This window comes from Gracilinanus agilis, chromosome 5 (assembly GCF_016433145.1).
Source record: "Gracilinanus agilis isolate LMUSP501 chromosome 5, AgileGrace, whole genome shotgun sequence".
NCBI lineage: Eukaryota > Metazoa > Chordata > Mammalia > Didelphimorphia > Didelphidae > Gracilinanus > Gracilinanus agilis.
Window position 1 is genome coordinate 62,479,905 of NC_058134.1, and position 22,349 is coordinate 62,502,253.

At 32.6% G+C, this 22,349-nt stretch overlaps 1 protein-coding gene across 1 annotated transcript in view; it reads left to right on the forward strand.

The window, feature by feature from the left end:
* The window catches only part of MLLT10 (MLLT10 histone lysine methyltransferase DOT1L cofactor), a 177,987-nt gene that overhangs the window by 31,187 nt on the left and 124,451 nt on the right, over positions 1-22,349 (forward strand). Inside the window, exons 5-6 of the mRNA XM_044678927.1 lie at positions 3,017-3,110; positions 4,826-4,921. Coding sequence (XP_044534862.1) covers positions 3,017-3,110; positions 4,826-4,921 — 190 coding nt within the window. The remainder of the gene's footprint in view (positions 1-3,016; positions 3,111-4,825; positions 4,922-22,349) is intronic.

Consider the following 22,349-nt stretch of genomic DNA (forward strand, 5'->3'; position numbering starts at 1 on the left):
AATCCTCACTTTGCCTTGCTTGCCTTTGTACCCATCTAAACTTTATTCTGTTTCCTTTTACTTATCTTAGGTGTTTCATTGATGGTCTTTTCTCTCTAGCATCAATGTTATTATCTTCTTCCCTTCTTTCCTTTTCCCCAGACCAAATAGAAAACCCTTCCTTGTATATCCATTCTATATTAGGCCCGGTGGAATTTTTGTGATTTTCTTTTCCTTTATGTTCATTAAATATTCTTTTAATAATATCTAGAATTTTCTAAGTATCAAGGTCTAGATCGGTGTCTAAATCACTCTCTTCCTTTCCCCCCCCCCCCCCCCAAATTTAATTTTTTAATTTAATCTTAAAATTAAGAGAAAAATTTAAGTTTTGACACTGTTGTCTTTCTGTCTTTCTCAAAGCTGACTATATCTCATTCTTCGTAACCTTTCAGAAATCATTGGCAGTGACCAGGCAAACCTTCTTGTTTGTTGTTTTATTACCCAAAGATTTTAGTGTGGCTGACGTGGCTTGAACTCATCAGACTGCTAGATACTATCTTACTATATCTTTCCTTATTGTGAATATTATCTCTAATAGCTGTTTTCTTTTCACTTTTATCTCAAGAATTATTTTCCTTGGTAGAGAAAGCAGAGTAAAACAAAAGTTGGTGTACTTTTTTTCAGTGTATTATCTTTTATCCTGTCCATCCCTAGCAGTGATCCTATCCTATTTTTGATCTTCTTTTTCCTCCAGTGTAGTCAAACCCTGCCACCTCCACATCCATTGTGATTTTTAGCTTTCCTTAATATCCTTACCTCATTGGATTTTAGCATTCAGGCAGGATGATACCATGCTTTTATTTCAAACTTTGTTACCACCTTCTGTCTTTTGTACATGTGCTTATTTTAAGTTGGTTGCTTAATGTTGGTCCGTTTAAAGAATTCCTCCTTTTCCTTCAAACTTCATTGGTAATTGCATATTTAAGAACTTCCCAACCCTTCCTGGGCTAACTTCCCTAGAGAATTTAATTTCATGGTATTCCACTTGTTGTTTTGTAAGAACCTTTGAAATCTGCTCTCCCAGAATACAAAGGTCATGCCATTCATTTCTGGCTTTTATCTTATGTATCACAGACCCAAGAAGGAGGGAGGAGTATGGATACTTTTCTTCATGGTTCACACAATCTTTACCCCAGCAACCAATTTTCCAATTTTGGTGAGAATCATTTGCAGAGTAGAGATTTTCCATTTTGGTACTTATATCTTTTGAAGGATATATTTATCATAAAACAAGTGAAGGAGTTGTTATATACCCTGCTTTGGGCCAAGAGTGATCTAGATGAGATTTAGATAATAGAAATTTCCTATCAATTCTCTATTGTGTACCTGTGCCAGTTTTGGGTTGTTCTTCAAATCCATTTGCTTTCTCTTTCTGCTCAAATAGTCTGAGGTGTCCTAAGGTTGCAAAATCACATTCTACCTCCGTTGATCTTTGCCCAAATGATTATCAACAGCCTGCCAAAACATCCAGGTTTTAGATTTCTTCATATACACACTTAACTAATCGATCTCATTGATATCCACAAGGCAAAATTTGCCTGCTGGCTTAGTATCACTATTTTATAAGCATATTACTTTGTGCGTTCCTATTTAGATATATAAGGCCATGAATTTTATTACTGGTTCCTTCTTTGTCAGAATGATCAGGTGGTTGCATTTGGCCAGAAGTATAACATTATAACATTAATGTTTGCTTCAGAACAAAGAATTAGGGTTGTAACAAATTTTGGAGGTCATGTAATCTAGCCCCCTTATTTCACAGATAAGGAAATTCCAGCTCAGAAAGTTAAATTATTTACATCTGGACTCACAGCACTCTTTCCACCACATTATGCTATGAACAAATTTTCATTGTTGACTCTTGATTTTACTGTTTCTGAATATCATCATAATTCATTGTAGAAAGCCTATGTCTTTTGTGGATTAAATGTTAAATTTTTAGACAAGATTTTTATCAGTGCTAAACAAAGAGAAATATGTTTACTAAGGATTCTAATTAGACTTCCCAAATACTTTTTGTTATAGTATGGTGTATGAGATAAAACTTAGTTGCATTACTTTCTTATTCGTTCATTCATTCATTTAACACTTCCCGTTTTAGAATCAATACTGTGTATTGGTTTCAAGTCAGAAAAGTGGTAAGGGCTAGGCAATGGGAGTCAAGTGACTTGCCCAGGGTCATACAGCTAGGATGTGTCTGAGGCCAGATTTGAACCTACAATCTCCTGTCTCTAAGCCTGGCTCTCAATCCACTGTGAGCCATCTTTACTTTCAATAAAGACAACTGGGACAAATTTCCAGACGCAAAAGTTATTACATTTATGTTGAATCAGTACAATTGAATGATGAGATTTTGCAATAACATCATGTTAATTTCATCATGTCAAACAATATAAAAGTTTAAATGTATTTAGATCCTCATAAAAAGTACTTTGATTAAAAAAAGAAGATGCTGGATGCTGTTAAGTATTTGTGAATAGAGTAATTCCATCCCATTTTCTGTGGTTACATTCCTAAGAAAATGGCACAGTTACTAACTACAGAAACTTAAACCCTACGCTGTGAGCCTGAATATCCAGTGGATATTATGGATGAGAACAGACTGAGCTGAAGAGAGAGTGATCATTTGGACTTTCGGGAGGTGGGTGCTTGGCAAGAAATGGAGAAAGAGAAGGAAGGGATGGAACAGGAAAAGGGAGATAAAGGATATGATGACAAAGATGGTGAGCATTTAGTATTTTTCTTGCAAGAGCTGGGTGTAAACTTTAAATCTATGGCTTCTGAAGAGCTTTTTCAGTTCTTTGGAGTTCATGACAGAATTGAGTAGTATCTATACAAATGTAGACTAAGGGAATTATTTTATCTCTAGAGTAGAGGAGGAAAATATTAAAAATCTTTTGTACTTTTAGGAGAATTTGATGTATAAGGATATTATTGTGGTTTGAATGTTTTTTATATTTTTGGCTTTTATTTTCAGCGCCCAGTTTGCAGGACTCCTTTGTGAAGAGGAAGGTAATGGGGCAGATAATGTCCAATACTGTGGCTACTGTAAATACCATTTTAGTAAGCTGGTAAGAATTTATCTTAAATTTAATATGAAAATTAAATTTTTTTTCAAGAGTAAGTGCATTGTCTAGAAAAGTTTTTCATTTTTTTCTTTTATATAAGTAGTCAATGAATTTTTATTTGTATATTTTTTGCTTAGAAGAAAATCTGCTTTAGGATGCTTCTTAACAGTATTTTAAAAATTGAACTTTTTAATTGAACTTTTTAGATACTCTTTTAAATGGGACAGTTACTAAAGATATTTTAGTATTTTCAGCTTAATCTGGAGTTGAAATACTTGAATGAATTATCCACTTTATGAATAATTTGTGCCATTGGTTTTTCCTTTTCTAGTTTCATGACTTATGTGGATTTGGCTTCTCATTCAGAAGAACTGATCAAATCACTACATTTTGTTTCTTCTTGTTTTAGGATAGTGAGGTGAATCAAATTTCCTTTGGGAATTATTTTTGAAATTAATATCTGTGCTTTCTTATAAAAGCATTGATATTTGCATTATGTATTAGTTGATGATATTATGTTCATATATTCCTTGAAAGAGCATACAGGCATGCACACACACACAAATTTATATATATATATATTTTTTTTTTTCCCCATATATATGTATGATGTCTTATTGATTTGTACATAATGGTTTTGGGTTTTAGTTTTTTATTCTGGTTATTTTATTTTTTTACACAATGGCATTTTCTAATGGAGGCAAGAAACAAATGAGCGCGTGTGTATGTGTGAACACACACAAAATGATAAACATTAGATAGAGCCTCATTTATTGAATTTAATCTAAACTGGAATAATTGAAAATGTTAATTGTAGGTATGAAACTACTTCCATATTATTCCAATAAAATATACAAGCTTATTAGCTAAAGGTTTAAAGGTCAAATATTCTGAGAAATAATAAAAGAGATTTAGGAGTTTTATGTATAGAACTCTGTTTTCTAGTAGTTTAATATACTGTCCCAATTACCTTATTAATTGTGTGGCTTTTTAAAAGATTTAAGCTGTGTGTTTGCATGATATTGCCCAGCATCTCATGGCAAGTGTTGTTTAGTTTTACATCTATTGCTTATGATCACTCAGAAATGCACTCACCTTAGTCCTTTTTTATGCAATGGCTTCAGTATTCTATAATACTGTTTTTCTTACTATCTGTTAGTTATGTTGTTATTAATGTCTTGTAAATGCATGGGTCTGAATTTACATTCTTTTTTCACTTATTTCCTAATAGTAGCTAAATAATTGTACAAAGGCTGATTTTAGAGAACTGTCTTTTGTCACTGCTATTAGCATAATATTGGAAGACCTCATGCTTTGTCTAGGTGCATGTAGTGATTTTCCAAATATTTACTACTTCTCATTTTAGCAGCTGCCTTAAAGACATTTTTCTCCTTTCTAGCTATACTTTTAAAAACAGACATTACAAATGTGGTAAATTTATTTTTTAAATAATCTATATATTTTCCTTTATCATGGAAACTATGGCATTTAAAATATGTCAAGATCAGAGTTAGATTTTCTTTTGCTATGCTTTGGATAATTATTTGACTTATGTCCAAGCTAATTATAAAGAATGAAAGAATTTTTCATTTTTCCTGTTAAGATATTATATAAATTTCCCACTTAAACTGGCTTATGCCTTTAAAAATAATTCCTTTACTATTTTATATACATATAAACATATGTATATATATATACATATATATTTTCTCTTTTAGAAAAAGAGCAAACGGGGATCTAATAGGTCATATGATCAAAGTTTAAGTGATTCTTCCTCTCACTCTCAGGATAAACATCATGAGAAAGAGAAAAAAGTAAGTGGATTTGTTGTTGCTAATCACTTGGCACATCTACTTAAAAGCATCTTTTTCCAGCTAAATTTTATTTTTGTTAGTTGGAGGATTTAATATATATTAAAAAAGTGAGATAAATAAAGGGTGGTAAGTCAGATTTTAAATGACACTTTACAGAAGTATAAACAACATTGCTACCCTTTTCTGTTCAACAATGAAAAACAGCATGAGACACAGCATGATAGAGATATATTTCTTGCATGTATTTTCAATAATCTTGCGAAATCTTTGGGTGATTTAAATAATAACATTGGTTTTTATGATCACTGATAGGTTGACATGTAAATAAATCTCTTACTAGATTTTTTTCCTATGTAATGGAAAGAGTTTTGAATTTTGCTACGTTGTTTGTTGGCCATTATTTTCAGTGATGCTGGCAAACTAAGCCTAGTCCTTATAATGGCAATAATGCCATGCCAGTCACATGAGAACTCTTATCTTTTAATAAAAATATAAATAGCATGCCTAAGTACTATGCCTCCCTGCTAACTAACCCTTTTTCCGCTTAGGTTTTAAAAGCTACATGATTAATCATAACCTAGAAGCTAGTGTTCTTTATAACACAAAGAATTTATAGTCCTTTAAAGACATTTTATGCATTGGTCATAGCTTGAAAAAAGTATGGTATAGAATACTAAGATTTTGAGAGGCATTGAAAAGTAAAATGAAATCTTATTCTTAAATTTTTGATCTAGATCAGTGGTTCCCAAACTTTTTTGGCCTATCACCCCCTTTCCAGAAAAAAAATTTTTAAAATTAATTTTTTAAAATTAAGTTTTAAAATTAATTTTTAAAAAAATTTAATATCAATTAATAGGAAAGATAAATACATCTGTAGCCATCACCGCTTCCTGGATCACTGTAGCACCCACCAGGGGGTGGTGGCGCCCACTTTGGGAATCACTGATTTAGATGTTTTCTACACTCAGCATTCAATTATCATAATTAAACAATTGGCATAGTTCACTCTAAAAAGAGCAGTTTTAAAATTTGTGCTTAGACAGTCCAGTTCCAGTAATCTCAGAAAATCTGATAGATTTTGACAGACCAGTTTTTTGTTTTACCTATTTATATATAGTCGGAGGCCACTATTAACAAGCAGTTATTTTAAGCAGTTTATAGTCTGCCTGCCCCAAATAATGATACTTTAGCTGGACATCGTTTGGGTTGATAGTTAAACTTTTCTTCTTTTTCTTCTACTTTCCTCCCTTCATTTAAATTTAATACATTTGTAGGTATATCCAAACTCTACACCATAGTTTTGGTACTTCTTAAATTGAGCAAATATTTATATTAAGCACCTATTGTGTATAGGAGCACTGTACTTTTAATTGAAATGACAGATGTGTGTTCTACTGCTCATTGCTATTTATATTAGTTTAAGGAACTTGTCAAAGAGTCACAATTGCTTTGAACTTTCAGCGCTCCGGAGTGTTTTATTTAGACTTTTAGTTGCATGAACTGGGGACACCACCATGTCTAATTATTTCTTGATGTCAGATTACAAAGATCCTATCCTTTGTTTTAAATTACATTATATCTTAACATTGTTTAGAAATATGTAGAAAGAATATATATTTAATTTATTTAAGTTTATTTTCCTTCTCTTTATAGAAAAGAACAAATATTAAGTCATAACCACAGCACCATTCCATTAAATTGCTGAAAATGTCTTCCTTAATTCTAACATTCATTTATTTATAGGAAGAATTGATTAAATTTCCTGGACTATGAAATTTAGTGTCATTCTTAATTGTGAAAGCAAGTTAATTTTTGATGAATATCATTTTTAATTAAAATTCTATTCACAAGGTTCAAATAGCATTTTATCTTCTGAGGTGGTAAAAGTTAAATAATTTTCATTTCATTTTAGTAACCAAATCAGGGTTTTGGTCATTGTTATGCCTAGAATTCTATTTTCCAAACCAAACTGGGATATTAGCATTCTTTTCTAACTTGCATTTGTGATATAGTGAAAGGCTTGTTAGATTTGAAGTCAAAAGACTTAGGCTGAAATCCTGCCTCTGTGGCTTAATATCTTTGGACTATAATTTACCTATAAAACTAAAGGGCTGCATTGTCTCTAAGGTCATTTTTAGCTCTAATTGTAGAATCTCTTGATCTTATTCCCTATTCCTGGAATGTATTTTTTGTGTATCTACCTGTCAAGATTTTTCTTAAGGTCTCAGCTTAGATGTTATATATCATCCACCACGAAGATTCTTCTTTGATTCTTCCCACAGGATAGTGACCATTTCTTTCTCAGATACTTTAAAAAAAAAAGTGTCAGTGGTGTCTTTCTTTCTTTTTTTTTTTTTTTAAACACTACAGCCACTTCCCATTAAGTTCACTCTCCTCACCTCCAAGATCCAATAACAGTGGGTTTAAAAGTGAACAATTGAATAACCTTCTTTGTGACCATTCCTTAGCAACAGTGTGCTGTGATTACTAGAGCACTCGTTTGATTTGCAGTCAGAGGACCTGGCTTCAGATCCTAGCTTTGCTCTACTTTAAAAAGTCATGTTACTTTTACAGAACTCCATTTCCTCAACTGGGAAATGAGAAGTCTTTTGATTAGAGATAGAATACATTGCTTCTAAAGTTTCTTCCATTCTAAACCAATGATCTTATTAACAAATAACCCATTGTATCTGAACCATCTGTAGAACTCAAATGTCTGAAGGCCACTACTTCTCTACTAAAACTCTTAAAATGTCTGATAGCATTTTGTATCTTGGACTTGACCCTCACATATTCTACATTATAGTGAACTCATTTTGTTGAATCATGGAATTTGAGAGTAGGAAGACACCACAGTAGTATTTGAGTTAAAGCCATTGTTCAAAGAATTTCTTCCTTCAGTCCGATTATGAGGTTCTGGAATTCTGGGAAATGGAAGCTTTTCATTTTTGTTTCTGTTTTCTCTTGGCTTTGTATCTTCCAATATAGACTTTGAGCCATGACTGAGTTGAATGGAATCAACATAGTGACTACAGACAAGTCACTTTGCCTCTCTAGGGCTCTACTTTCTCATTTGTAAAATGTGGAAGTTAGACTAGATGAAAAGAACTTACATGAAATCTTTTTGGTTGTTAAACACAATAGAGCTTAACACATAATTGTCTTTACTACAGTAAGTTCTTTACTTAAATATAAACCATGTAAAATAGTCAGACTAATTTAAGTCTTTATTATTGATTTTATTTATTTTATTTGACTCCTCATTGGCTATACTTTGTAAATGGCATTACATTGCTTTCTTGACTCCTCTGTATATTTTGGTTCTTGTCGTTTGCCTGGAAAGAATAAATTGTTTCTTTTATGGCATGAGTCCCAAAATGATCATTTAGTTTTTTGGTGTCTGAAAAGTTTTGATGTTGAGAGATTCCTCAAGCTGAATTTTGAAAAGTTACTTAAATGATTTTGCTGTCATTACCATTAGGAATGATTATATTTCAAAACTCTTCCCTTTGTGATTATAATCGATAGCTTTGGAAAAGTGAACATTAGAAATCCATTCAAACTATGGTTGTTCAAGATGTCAGATTTACTGAATCATTTTCAGGGTTTTGTGTTAACATTTATTTTCTTTAAATCTTTGAATCCTATTTTTTGGTACTTTGTAAGAATTTTAACCAACTTTATCTCAGATTACAGCAAAAGTATTCTCAAGATGGAATATCTGAGTTTATTACTTTCCCTTGAATTTCCATTCTTCCATTTCTTCATTTTTCTCCTTTTTCCTTGTTGGGTAAAATGTATTTATGAACTCAACTGTTTATATGTTCTTCCTTCCTTTGATCTCTTCTGATAAAAACAATATTCAAGTTTCAAGTGGGACTTATCCTCCCTTTTTGGTAGATACTTCTATTTGTACCCCATAATTATGTGAGATAATTTTCCATAGCCTTTTTTCCCTTTCCTCCTTTACTATATTTCTCTTCTCCTTTCTTTCCTCTAGGTCCCTGTCTAATTAGATGCCCTCTATGACCCCTGGTGATAGTAGCATTTAGAGGGGGCATACATATCATCTCCCCAACCTTAGAATGTAAGCTCTTAATCTTGTTAAATCCTTATGATTGCTTGCTTATGTTTATTCTGTTTCTCTTGATTGTTTTGTTTGTACTTGGAATGCTTACAAGGCTTCTATTTTAGTAAATGTACATTTACCCTCCATAGTATTATGCTTACTTTTGCTGGGTAAGTTATTTTTGGCTATAAACATTATATGCTTTGTGTTTTGATATTCTAAGCTCTATACATTTATGATGGTGGTTGCTAAACTCAGTGATTCTGGCATATTCATCATTACTTGAATTTTTTTCTGTGGCTATTTGCAATATTTTTTATTTGATCTGGAAGTTCTAGATTTTGGTTATACTATCTCAGGAAATTTTAATTTTGGGGGTTGAAAAGAAGGCAAGCAATGGATTCTATGTTTCATTACCTGGTTTTGAAATATATAGAAATTTTCATATGCTTTCTCAAATAGGACTCATAGGCCCCTTTTTTGGAGGTGGGTGTGGAGTCCTAACTTTCAGATTGTTTGGTGATTCTTAAGTTTTCCTTCTTGATTGGTTTTCTAGGTAAATTATTTTTTTCTATGAAATAGCTTACATTTTCTTCTAAATTTTCAACCTTTTAATTTTGTTGTAATATTTCTTGTTGTCTTATGGAGTTATTGGCTTCTCTTTAATCCATTTTAATTTTCAAAGAATTTGATGCTTAGGTAAAGTTTTGTCCTCCTGTGTCAAGTTAATTTTCTTTTTCTTTTTTCTTCCTCTGGCACTCAGTTCATTTATAAAAATGCTTTCAAACTCTTTATTCCTGTCTACTAGGAATTTTAGCAGAATTTGTGCTGAAACTGTAGATGGAATAATACCACAAAGTACTAGGAATGCTTTAAAAATGCCTTCTATTCCCTCACAAGTTGCTATTATTTCATTTTTCCCCACCCAGCCATACTTTTTGGACAAGAACCTTATTGTGAGGAAACCCTAATCAAGAGTGGAGCAGAAAGCACTGAGGGTACTTGTGAGGTGTGAGTACAAAGACTGATACAGTCTTGAAGGATGATGTATTTCCTGATGATGAGGTTCTTGTGGGTATAGTGGAATCCAGTACAGAGGAATATAGCCCAGTAGGAAAAATGAAAAAATGAGTGAGGGAAGATAAGGAATTTTTAAAGCATTACCTGGCACTTTGTGGTATTATTCCATTTATATTTTTATTTTATGCCTTACTTTGCCTATGGTAAAACAGTAGTCAAAATATTTTGCGTATAAATGCTTTTTAATATCAAATTGTTGCAGATTGGGTCATGTTGGGGGTATGTGTTGTCATTTTATTATATAATGGTAGCCCAGATTCAGTTCTAGTTTTAACATTGTTAAATCAATGAGGGAAAATATAATTCTGTTTTTGAAAGTTATTTGTAATAAAATTTGAAGGTTTCCAATGCATATAAGAATAAGAACCCATAATTTCAAAAATTGATAGTCATTAGGGAAGCCTTTTAGAAAATAATGATGTTTTTTGTGTACATATGCTGTATATAATTTCATTTAACATGATAGAGGCCAAACATTTGAATACAATAATTGGTCATCTAAATTTTCATTTGATAGTTTAATTGAAGAATATTAGTAGAGCCATTGAAACAGAAGAGAGTTGTTATATAAGTCCAAAATTGTCTTGACTGTTCTACTACCTGAGGGAAATCTTATCAATGAAATCAAACTGCTTATAACATATTCCAGAAAAAATTGAGGCTTTTTAACATAAAGAAAATAAATTTATTTAAGTTGCTAAGAGCAATTGGAGATGGAAAATGGGGCATATTCTGATTTTAGGTTAGGTACTATCCTTGGATTACTACTTGATTATTATTTGCTTGTCTTAGAGGACGGTAGAAAGTGTTTATGGATCATTTAACAATTTCTTTTATTCAGACAGAAAAGCCTCACAATTGTGATTTAGGTTCTGGCTATATTACTTAATTTAAATATAGTTAGGAATTGGAAAGGTAATAGTGTGGTAGGGTGGAAACTATTGACTTGGAGTTGAGAGGCTTGACTTTTATTAGCTACTTTGTGACCATAGGCAACTCATTTAACCTTTTAAAGTTGCTGCTTTCTCAACAGTTAAGGAGGAATGATAATATCTGCTGTACTTACTTTATAGGATTTTTATATATAATGTGTTTTGCAAACCTCACAGTAAGAGTTTCCCAAATGTTATTTAGTGATGCTTTACCCCTGCCTTGTTTATAATTTTTTCCCATTATGGATTTAATAATTATTAGCAAACATTTTAATGTACATGGAAGAACAAAAAATATGAAATCTAAAACTGTGAAAGTTTTTTATATACATTTATGATGTGTTTAAAATTGTACTTTGTTCTCTTCTGAACCTTTTTGTTTTCTTCTATAGGAATATTTTATTTATATTCTTTTCTTTGTTATTTCTTTAATGTTTCATGTTCCATAATGGAAGCTCTCTTATTTGAAAATTTCTTCTTCATTATAAATTAAATAATCAACAACAAATATGAATTTCAGTATACAAAGAACAAAAAGGAGGGTTGCATACAAAGTGATAAATTCACTAGTTTGTAAGTGCACATTACATTTAATTTCGTAACAAAATTAACTTGTTTATTTGTGTCCTGCTTACTTATAAAACATCTTCCTTCCTTCACTCCATACCTCCTTTCCTCCCTTCTATTTTTTTGTTTCTTTATACCTCAGGTATATTCCATTATATTCATATGGTACAAATTGTTCATATATTTCCCAATTGAGGAACACTTACTGAGTTTCCTCTACTTTGTTTAAAAAATTTAAAAAGTATATAAAAATTCAAAAATCCACAAAAAGAGCATTCTTATATAAACAGCAGAATTATATGAAGATTGTATATAAAGAAACTGTTTTATATTTCATTTCACTTTTCACATTTTATTCCCTAGTATATTTTTTAAAACCTGTAATAAATTTCACTTATAATTTCAAAAAGTGCCCATGCTTTTGTGTGCTTTCTAAACTGCTGCCTGTTTTCTCTTCTTTTCATTTTAAAAATTGTTTCAATGACCTTCCGCCTATTTTGCATCCATATTGCTACCCTCAACCCCTCAATACCATTATATCCCTTCTTCATTTAAAACAAAAGAGGAAAATAAGATGAGATCTAGTTGCTTCAAGCTTTGAAATTCTCTGAGAAAATGGCACTAAGTAGGTTTTGCCAGAGAAAAAGGGAGAAGTGACTGGTAACTGATGCAGTAGTATTTCCCTGATCAGAAGTAATCATTAGATGGGGAAGCAATTTATGTCAAATGAAAAATGAATATTTTGGATTCACTTGCTAGATGTAAACATCTCTTAAGAATTACTATTAAGTAATTCTCTTACAACTAAGAAAAAAATATTGTTCCAAATAAGCTTAGTCAAGCAAAATGGATCCATAATGGACGGTTGTCAAAAATATATGTCCATTTTGGAACCTTGTGTTCATCACCTCTGTTAGGTGATAAATGAAATATGCTTTATTCTTAGTTTTCTGGAGCCATGGTTTGTTATTGCTTTGTTCAGAGTTCTTCAGTCATTCTAAGATATTTTTCCTTAAAATGTTGTGTACCTTTATAAAAATTGTTCTGGCTCTGTGCACTTTACACTATTTTGTAATGTCCAGGATTCTTTGAATTCATTTAAGCAAAATAATATTCAATTCTTTTAATGAGCCACAGTTTTTTCATCTATTTCCCAATTGGTAGAGACCCTCTTAAATTAAGTTCTTTTCTCTCATTTTTCTTTTTTCTTTTAATCTCTCCTTTGGGATTAGTAAGTTTGTTTTCCTTATGATTATTGATCTCTCCTTAATCCCACCCCCCCTCTTGTTTATCATTTTGATATATGTCTACATCAAAATATTTGCAAATATTTAACCTGTTCCACCATATTTCAGATGAAAGAAAAATTCCTATGGTGGCTGCTTTCTTTATTCCTTCCTTCATATTTATATATTCTTGTTTTGACATATATTCCAGATATGAGAAACAGCAAATATCCCTCTTCTTTCTTTTTATATTAGCACATTCTTCATTTATACCTTTTTATTTATACCATTTATACTTTTTATACCATGTTATACCATTATTTTTACCATTTATACCATGTTATACCATTATTTATACCATTTATGCTTTTCCTATCTTCCTCCTCTTAAAACTCTTAGAACAGAAACAACTTATATCGATGACCTTTGTTTTTCTTATTGAATATCTTATATATCCTTTGAAGACAAGAAGAATTTACTTATTTCTTTCTCTACCCTAGTAGAATTCTGGCATTACATCATTACCTAGCCCCTTCCTATATTGTTCAGATGAACTTATCTTCCCAGGTTTTTCTTTACTTTTGTATTTATATATCATTATTCCTATTCAACTCTGGTCTTTTTATCAGAAATGCATGAAAGATCTGCAGTGAGAACAATATCCTAACCCCATCCCTTATTTAAATTTGTCTAGTTTTTCTTTAAAAGTTTTCAAACCACTAATCATCTTCAGAGGGAGAACCGATGAACTCTGAATGAAGATCAAAGCATACTTTTTCCCCCCTTTATTTTTCTTGGGTTTGTGGGGGATGTTTTCTTTTGCAACATGCTGGCATGGAAATATGTTTTATACAATGTCATATATATATCTAATTGAGATATCAAATTGCTTGATTTCTCAAGGAAGGGGCAGGAATGGGAAGGAAAGGGAGACTTTGGAAGTCAGAATTAAAAAAAAGTTTAAAACTTTTTTTGCATGTAATTGGGAAATATTTAATGAAATGAATAAAATTACTTGGGAAAACAATGGCATTACTTTCTTAAGTTTTGTTTGACTTGGGGAATTAAAGGCTCTTGACATCACTTCTTTGTTGCCTGAGTAGGAGTTCTGATGTTTTAAAATGATGGCCACCCTTGGCAAGGAACTGGCTTTGCTTAGCTGAACCAACTTGAAATTCTCCTGGAGTCCTGCCTTGTTGAATATCTTTCTGATAAGATAAAATAAATCTCTTTGTTAACCACTGAATGATCTACCAGCATTTCATTGTGTTTTTCCTAGATGCTCCTCCTTCCCCCTTCCCTTGAAGTTTAACATACATGATAAACATTTTCTTCCTCAATTTCTTAAATCTAGGCAATTGACAAAACAACAAATCAAGCCCCAATTTGTAACATTTGCCCATTTCTTTTTTTAACATTTTTTTTTGAACTCCAAATTCTCTTCCACCCCCTCCACTCATTGAGAAGGCAAGCAATAAAAATTATATATAATACCCATTATACATATAAAGCTGTGCAAACAATATTTCCATAGTAGCTATGTTGTCTCCTGTGTCTTAAAGAAAAATAAAAAAAATTAAGAAAAATGCTTAAGTCTTCATTTAGAATTCATCAGTTCTCTCTCTGAAAATGGATAGCATTTTTTTTTTATCATGAGTCCTTTGGAATTGTCTTGGATCTTTTTATTGATTAGACTAGCTAAATCTCTTATAGATGATCAATCTCCTGGTTTTGTTCACTTCACTTTACATTAGTTGATATACATCTATCCAGGTTTTTCTAGAACCATCTTGCTTCTCATTTCTTATAACACAATATTATTCTATTACAATCATATACTATAACTTGTTCAGCCATTCCTCATCTGGTGGGCATTCTCAAAGAATTCCAATTCTTTGCTACCACAAAGTGTTACTATGAGAATTTTTGTACATTTAAATTCTTTCCTTTTTTCTTTAATTACTTTGGAATACCAACCTAGTAGTGAGTATGCACAGTTTTTTTCCCTTTTGAGCATAGTTACAAATTATTCTCCAATATGATTGGACCAGTTTATAACTCTACCAGTAATACATTAGTGTGCTGATTTTTTCCCCATATCCCTGCGGGGATTTGCTATTTTCTTTTTCTGTCATGTTAGCTAATCTGATAAGTGTGAGGCATTACCTCAGAGTTGTTTTGATTGAAATTTATCTAATTAATAGTTCTTTAGAGCATTTTTTATAATGATTTATAAAATGGCTTTGATTTCTTCTGAAAAATGCCTCTGACCAATTAGGAAGTTACTCTTATTTTTTTAAATTTGGCTCAATTCTATATGCATTTGAGAAATGAGACCTTTATTAGAGAAACTTTACTAAAATATTTTTCTCCCAGTTTCTTGCTTTCCTTCTCATTTTGGCTGATTTTTTTTGGGGGGGTTGCAAAATCCTTTTAATTTCATGCAATCAAAATTATATATTTTACTTTCTGTGTTCCTATCTTTTATTTGGTCTTAAAAACTTGCTTCTCCAAAGATCTGACAGGACAACCTCCCGCCACCCCCAGTTTATATCATCCTCTTTGTCTAAATAATGTATTCATTTTGATGTAATGGACCCTTATCATGGTTGATAGTGTGACATGATAGCCTATACTTATCTTCTACTCCACTGCTTTCCAGTGTTCCTTCACAATTTTTGTCAACTAGTGAGTTCTTGTCCCCAGAGCTTCAGTCTTTGAGTTTACTATTGTAATACTGTATTTATTTGCTACTGTATGTTGTGTATCAATTTGTTCCATTAATCAACAATTTTATTTATTAATATCAAATTCTTTTTTTTACTGATTACTGCTTTGTAATATAGCTCAAAACTTAGTACTAATAAACCACCCTCCATAGATTCCTTTGATATTCTTGATTTTTTTATTCTTCCAAGTGAATTTTGTTAAAATGTTTTCTAGCTCTAGAAAATAATTCTTTGTTGTTTTGATTGATACAGCTCTGAATAATTAGATAGATATTGTCCTTTTGTTTATAAATAAAATGAATCTTCTCCATCAATAATATTTATCCATTTCTTTAGATCTGTGTAAAGTGTTTTGTAATTATGTTCATTTAGTTCCTGGATGTGTTATATTGTCTGTAGCAGTTTTAAATGAATTTGTCTTTCTCTTCTTGCTGGCCTTTTTTGATCTGTATAGGAATGCTGTTAATTTATGTGTACTTATTTTATATCCTCCAACTTTGCTAAAGTTTTTAATTGTTTCATATAGTTTTTTAGTTGATTCTCTGGGGTTCTCCAAATATACCATCATATCATCTGTAAAGAGTGATAGTTTTGTCTCCTCATTGCCTCTTTTTTTATTTCTTGAGTTTCTTTTTCTTATTGCTAAAGGGAGCATTTCCCTGTTTCAAGTATGTTTCTTGTAAGCAACATATTGTTGAATTCAGGTTTCTGATCCGCTCTACTTTTGGTTCTCATTTATGAGTTATTTATCCCATTCACATTCTTGTTTAGGTGGAAGTGAGGTTCAAATATTGCTCATCCTGCCCCTCCATTATCCACTCAAATGTGAATATTCTTCCATGGATGATTTGTTTATGTGAGATATCTTTCCTCATTCTTCCTCTGTCTTCCCTTTCTCCTAGTGCATCCCTCTTTTTCACCCCTCCATTCTTTTTTTGTTTGTTTTAGAACATTCCAACATAATTGACTGTGTCCTCTGTCCATGTAGACTCTTTTAAACTGCTCTAACAATGATTAAGTTATTAGGAGTTTTGTGTATCATCTTCTCATAAAGGAATGTGAACAATTTAACCTTAAGCCCTTGTGGTTTCTCTTAAATGTATTAAAAATAAATGCTTCTTATAGATCTTGTTTTTAAATGTTTTCTATTCAGTCCTGGTCTTTTTATCAGGAATGACAGTAAGTCCTCTATTTCATTAAATGTAAAATTTTTTCCCCCCTCTAATGGATTTTTATTCAGTTTTGCTGTATACATTATTCTTGGGTGTAATCCTAGCTCTTTTACTTTTTGAAATAATATATTCCTAATTTTCCCATTTTTTGTTATGATAGTTGCTAAATCTTGTGTGATCTTGAATATGGCTCCATGGTATTTGCATGATTTTCTGGCTTCTTGAAGCAATAAGAGTTGCTGAGTATTTCCTGGTCTTTAGCACAGTACTCACACAAGGAATCCCTTATATTAATTTCATTACTTCTATGATAGGTGGAAGATCCTAGAACTGTTGCTGCAGCTACTAGCACTGCTGAAGCCTCCATGCCCACAGCTGGTGCCATGCTGCTCTCAATCTGCCTCTTCCCCATCATCACAGACTTCTCTCCTTCCTCCTCTTCATTTGTCTTAGGTGGAAAAATGTTTCACTCTGACCTTTCGTTGGCTATGCTGGTCCTGTATTTAATCGGACAATTCTACTATAATGCTCCCTCTACTCCATCATCTTGGATTTGCTTCCTCATTTTGTTTCAAAAACAGACTGCCTAGAGAATGACCTAACCTAGGCCCAGCTCAGAATTTTCTCTGTAACATTGTACTTAGCTTTTCAGATTGTTATTCTTGACGGTAAGCTTTAACCTTTTTGTGTTTTGGAATGTTGTCTTCCGTTTGGTTTTTAGTAGAAGCTTCTAAGTCATGTACAATCCTGATTGTGGTTCCATGTCACTTTATTGTAGTATTTTTTTCTTAATGTGAGGATCCTAGGACTTTCAATCTTGTGTGTGTGTGTGTGTGTTTTTCCTTTTTTTTTTTTTTTGATGGGAGAGAGAGGGAGATGGAGTTTTCTTCTTTTTTATTATTTTTATTTTATAAACCCTTACCTTCCAGCTTGGAGTCAATACTGTGTATCGGCTCCAAGGCAGAAGAGTGATAAGGGCTAGGCAATGGGGGTTAAGTGACTTGCCCAGGGTCACACAGCTGGGAAGTGTCTTGAGGCCAGATTTGAACCTAGGACCTCCCATCTCTGGGCCTGGCTCTCAATCCACTGAGCTACCCAGCTGCCCCATGGAGATGGAGTTTTCTATAACTATTTAAAATCATAGTTTTCAAGGTGTCTGATAATTCTGAACTTTTTTTACTTGTTCTGTTTTCCAAATCATTTGGTATTTCTTGTGAAATTTCAATTTTAAAATCTTTTGATTTTGTTCTAATTTTTATTGTTTAATAAAGTCATCAATTTCTCTTTGTTCCTTAGGAGTTTTAAAGGAGTCAGTTGGGTAGTATTGACTACTTAACTGTTATGAGCTATTCAGTTTTAGATTCTTTCCTTTAGAACTTTTATTTTTAAAATTACTTGCTTTATTCCTTGCATTATTCCTTCTGGGTAATCATATCTTCCTTATAGACAGTTCATATTTTCCTTCAAATCCTTGCTTGAAGTTGTGACAAAATTACTCTCCTTATTTTATGAGATTTCCAGATTTGCAATAATTTTTTTTATCCTGGTTGATATCTTTTTTTATAAACCTGTACCTTCCATTATAGAATCAGTACTTGGTTCCAAAACAGGAGAAGGCCATTGGGATTAAGTGACTTGCCTAGGGTCACACAACTATAGGAAGTATAATAGACTAAATTTGAAACCAGTCCCTTTCTGTCTTTGGGCCTGGCTCTCTATCCACTGAGCCACCTTGCTGCCCCACATACTTTCTTTGATTATCCTTTTCAGTTTTAGTTCCTGAATTGGGGCCAAAGCTGTCTTATATTCTCTATTTTGAATTTATTTTATTTTATTTTATTTTATTTTATTTTATTTTATTTTATTTTATTTTATGTTTAACCATTTACATGTAACAACATTTCCACATGATCTGTTTTGATTTTGAATGAGGTGATGCTCTTGTTGCATTCGTGTATTGACCATTACTTCCTGGAATTTTCTCCCTTGGATTTTTGAGGGTTAGAGTCCTGGATCATTAAGGTGCTGTTCTCAGAATTGAGATATAGAAACTTCAGAGATCCATGTCACTGAAGTTTCCACCTTCACTCCTTGTTTCACCTTTTGCTCTAGCCATGGGTTCATAAACCACTCTGTTATTTTCAAGAGGAGCCATCTGTTCCTGCTATCTCTGAACAGGGAGCCCCAGCAGATCTCTCTCTCTCTCTCTCTTTTTTAAGATTAATATTTATTTTTTAGAAAAGTTAACATGGTTACATAATTCATGCTCTTACTTTCCCCTTCACCCCTTTCGAGGCCTCCCCCCCCCCCCCCATTGGCTTATGCACATTTCCACTGGTTTTAACATGTGTCATTGATCAAGACCTATTTCCAAATTGTTGATCATTGCATTGGTGTGGTGGTTTCAATTCTACATCCGCCTCAACCCATGTGTTCAAGCAGTTGTTTTTCTTCTGTGTTTCCTCTCCTGCAGTTCTTCCTCTGAATGTGGGTAGAGTTCTTTACCATAAATCCCTCAGAGCTGTCCTGGGTCATTGCATTGCTGCTAGTACAGAAGTTCATTACATTCTATTTTACCACAGTATATCAGTCTCTGTGTACAATGTTCTTCTGGCTCTGCTCCTTTCACTCTGCATCAATTCCTGGAGATCTTTCTAGTTCACATGGAATTCCTCCAGTTTATTATTCCTTTGAGTGCAATAGTATTCCATCACCAGCATATACCACAATTTGTTCAGCCATTCCCCAATTGAAGGACATACCCTCATTTTCCAGTTTTTTGCCACCACAAATAGCACGGCTATAAATCTTTTTGTATAAGTCTGTTTATCTATGATCTCTTTGGGGTACAAACCCAACAATGGTATGGCTAGATCAAACCCTGCAGATATCTCTTGACTGTTTTCTAAATCTATCAATGGTCACTATTTCTGTTGCCTATATGTTCTACTGGCTGGCTTTTTGTCTAGTTCTGGTCAGGAAAATAATTTCATTACTATAGTTCTTTTTTCATGATCATCATTTGTTTTGTTAAACATTTCAGACTTTTCTAGAATAAGCATATATATGAGTCTTGGGCAGCCATCTTAAATTCTCAATTCATTTTTACAACACAGTATGCTTCTACACCTATTTTGGAACATAATTAAACTTTTTTTTTATTTATACACATTTTTTTAATAATGCCTTCTTTATTGGGAGGAGGGTAAAAAAATCACCTGTGCATTTTAATGTAACAAACAAGTAAATTTAAATGAAATAAAAATAGATGTCAAGCTTGAATATTTCACAGACATGGTAAAATGAATGAGTATGACAAAGTTTCATATAGTATAACTTCTTAGGGGTTCTGATTTAGGAAAGAAGAACCTATAAATATATTGATAATACATGATGGATATTTATAAAAATAAAGCAAGCCTGTAATTGTTTTCTTCTTTTGCTTCGTTGTGTTCCTTAGTTTATAATTTTGTTTTAAACAGAATATTGTCATTCCCCCACCTTTTTTACTCAATAACCTATGAAGATATTTTTCTACTATGCCTTTAATTCAAATGCTATTTAGAACTTCAAATTTTATCATATTGATCATGCAATTTAATGATGTATTATCAGTACTTATTCAAAAGTTATTTATAATGAATATTTTTTTTAACCCTTGTACTTCGGTGTATTGTCTCATAGGTGGAAGATTGGTAAGGGTGGGCAATGGGGGTCAAGTGACTTGCCCAGGGTCACACAGCTGGGAAGTGGCTGAGGCCGGGTTTGAACCTAGGACCTCCTGACTCTAGGCCTGACTCTCACTCCACTGAGCTACCCAGCTGCCCCCTATAATGAATATTTTAATATAAATTTGAGCTTAGTTCTTGAACATTTCAAATGAACATAATTGTCTTTGATTTATTATAATATTTTTAAATGACATTTTGGTAGAGAAACCAACATATTATAAGAATACTTACAAAAATGAACGACAGGGAGAACTATAACAGATATGTTATTTTTGACCTCTCCCTAATGATTATTTAACTTCATTTACGTATGTTGTGTTTGAAAGTATCAGGCAACATGATTATACAGCTTAATGTTTTATAACTTGACTTTTCTGACAGATTGTGTTTAAATTCAGATTTGGCAGTGTGTTCAAATTTGACCTCATTTGTACTTAGCCACTGTGCTCCATTTACTGTCAGTTGGAATAAATTTGTTGCGTTAATCTCAGTTTTGTTTAATTAAATCTGATTTTTGTTTTTATAGAAAAAAGTTGATTTTGTGGGCTTTATTGCTATATATGCTTATGTACCATTTCAGTGGATTAGTTATGCAACTTCATTGAGGATTCTTGATGATAGACTTTTTTTCTTCCATTTATTTGGACATTTCTTTGTTTCCCCAGTACCTAGCATTTTATCTGGCACATAAGAAGTGGTTACTGCTTGTTTACTGACTTTATAGCTTGTTTTACTGTCATCTTTTGAGTAATCATGCTTTTCACTAAGGAAGTCATCTTCTGGGAGTAGTCTAATGTCTTACAATGGAACTTTTAGAGGAACTTGGCTTTTTGATTTAACTCTTATTTGCAAGTGAATGGTAAATATGTATTGCCCTATTTTATGGCTCATTTGATAGTAAATTTACATTGCCTTATTATATAACCTCATTGTGATGTTTAATAATAAGGCTTTTTTAAAAATTGGAATTCCCTCTGTAATCTTAACACTTGCATGACTAATTCCTTATTGCTGGAGAAAATCTGGCTGTCTTTTTTTTAAAGTGTGTTTTGTTTTTTGTTTTTAATTCATTTTTCGATAATCATCAAATGGTAAACACAGTAGCATCTTTGATTTCCTTAACCTTTCAGTCAGTTATGTGACTGAAAAAGACACCGCCACAGCAACTTGTTCATGAAGACATGTTTTTCCATCTCATTTTTAAAAATAAGTAATTTTAATTGGTGTATTTTGTTTTAGTGTTACCTTAATTTACAAATGACTCCCTCTTTTCATTTTCATAAAGGATATCTCTGAGGATAAATTTTTTTTTTATTTTTTTATTTTTATCCTGGGACTCCATTCTAGGAGCATAGGGCCACAACCAGTAGGCAGTGGGACACACAGTCGCTCAGGGTCACCCAGCTGGGAAGTGTCTGAGCCTGGACTTGAACCTAGGACCTTTCGTCTCTAGGCCTGGCTCTCAATCCACTGAGCTAGCCCAGCTGCCCCTACTTTAGGTTGCAGTTTCTTTAGCAGATGTAGTTTTTACAGGGTAGGGTTGCTAGCCCCATGCCCAACCCTCCTCCTTTTTCATCCGGGCTAGGGACCGTCCTTTGGCCCAGGAGTGGTAAGGGTGGGGCAGCTGGGCTAGCTCAGTGGATTGAGAGCCAGGCCTAGAGACTGGAGGTCCTAGGTTCAAGTCCGGCCTTGGACACTTCCAGCTGTGTGACCTTGGGCAAGTCACTTGACCCCTATTGCCCACCCTTACCCCTCCTGAGGATAAATATAGAGCCTTCTAAATAAAGAATCATTTATGTTTTATATTATTTTTCTTGGCAATATCCTCAGTATTTTTTCCCCATTTTGTGATATCTTATAAAATTATATAAAATTAATTTATATTTTCATGAATGTGGGACTGTGGTTTTAAGATCCATATG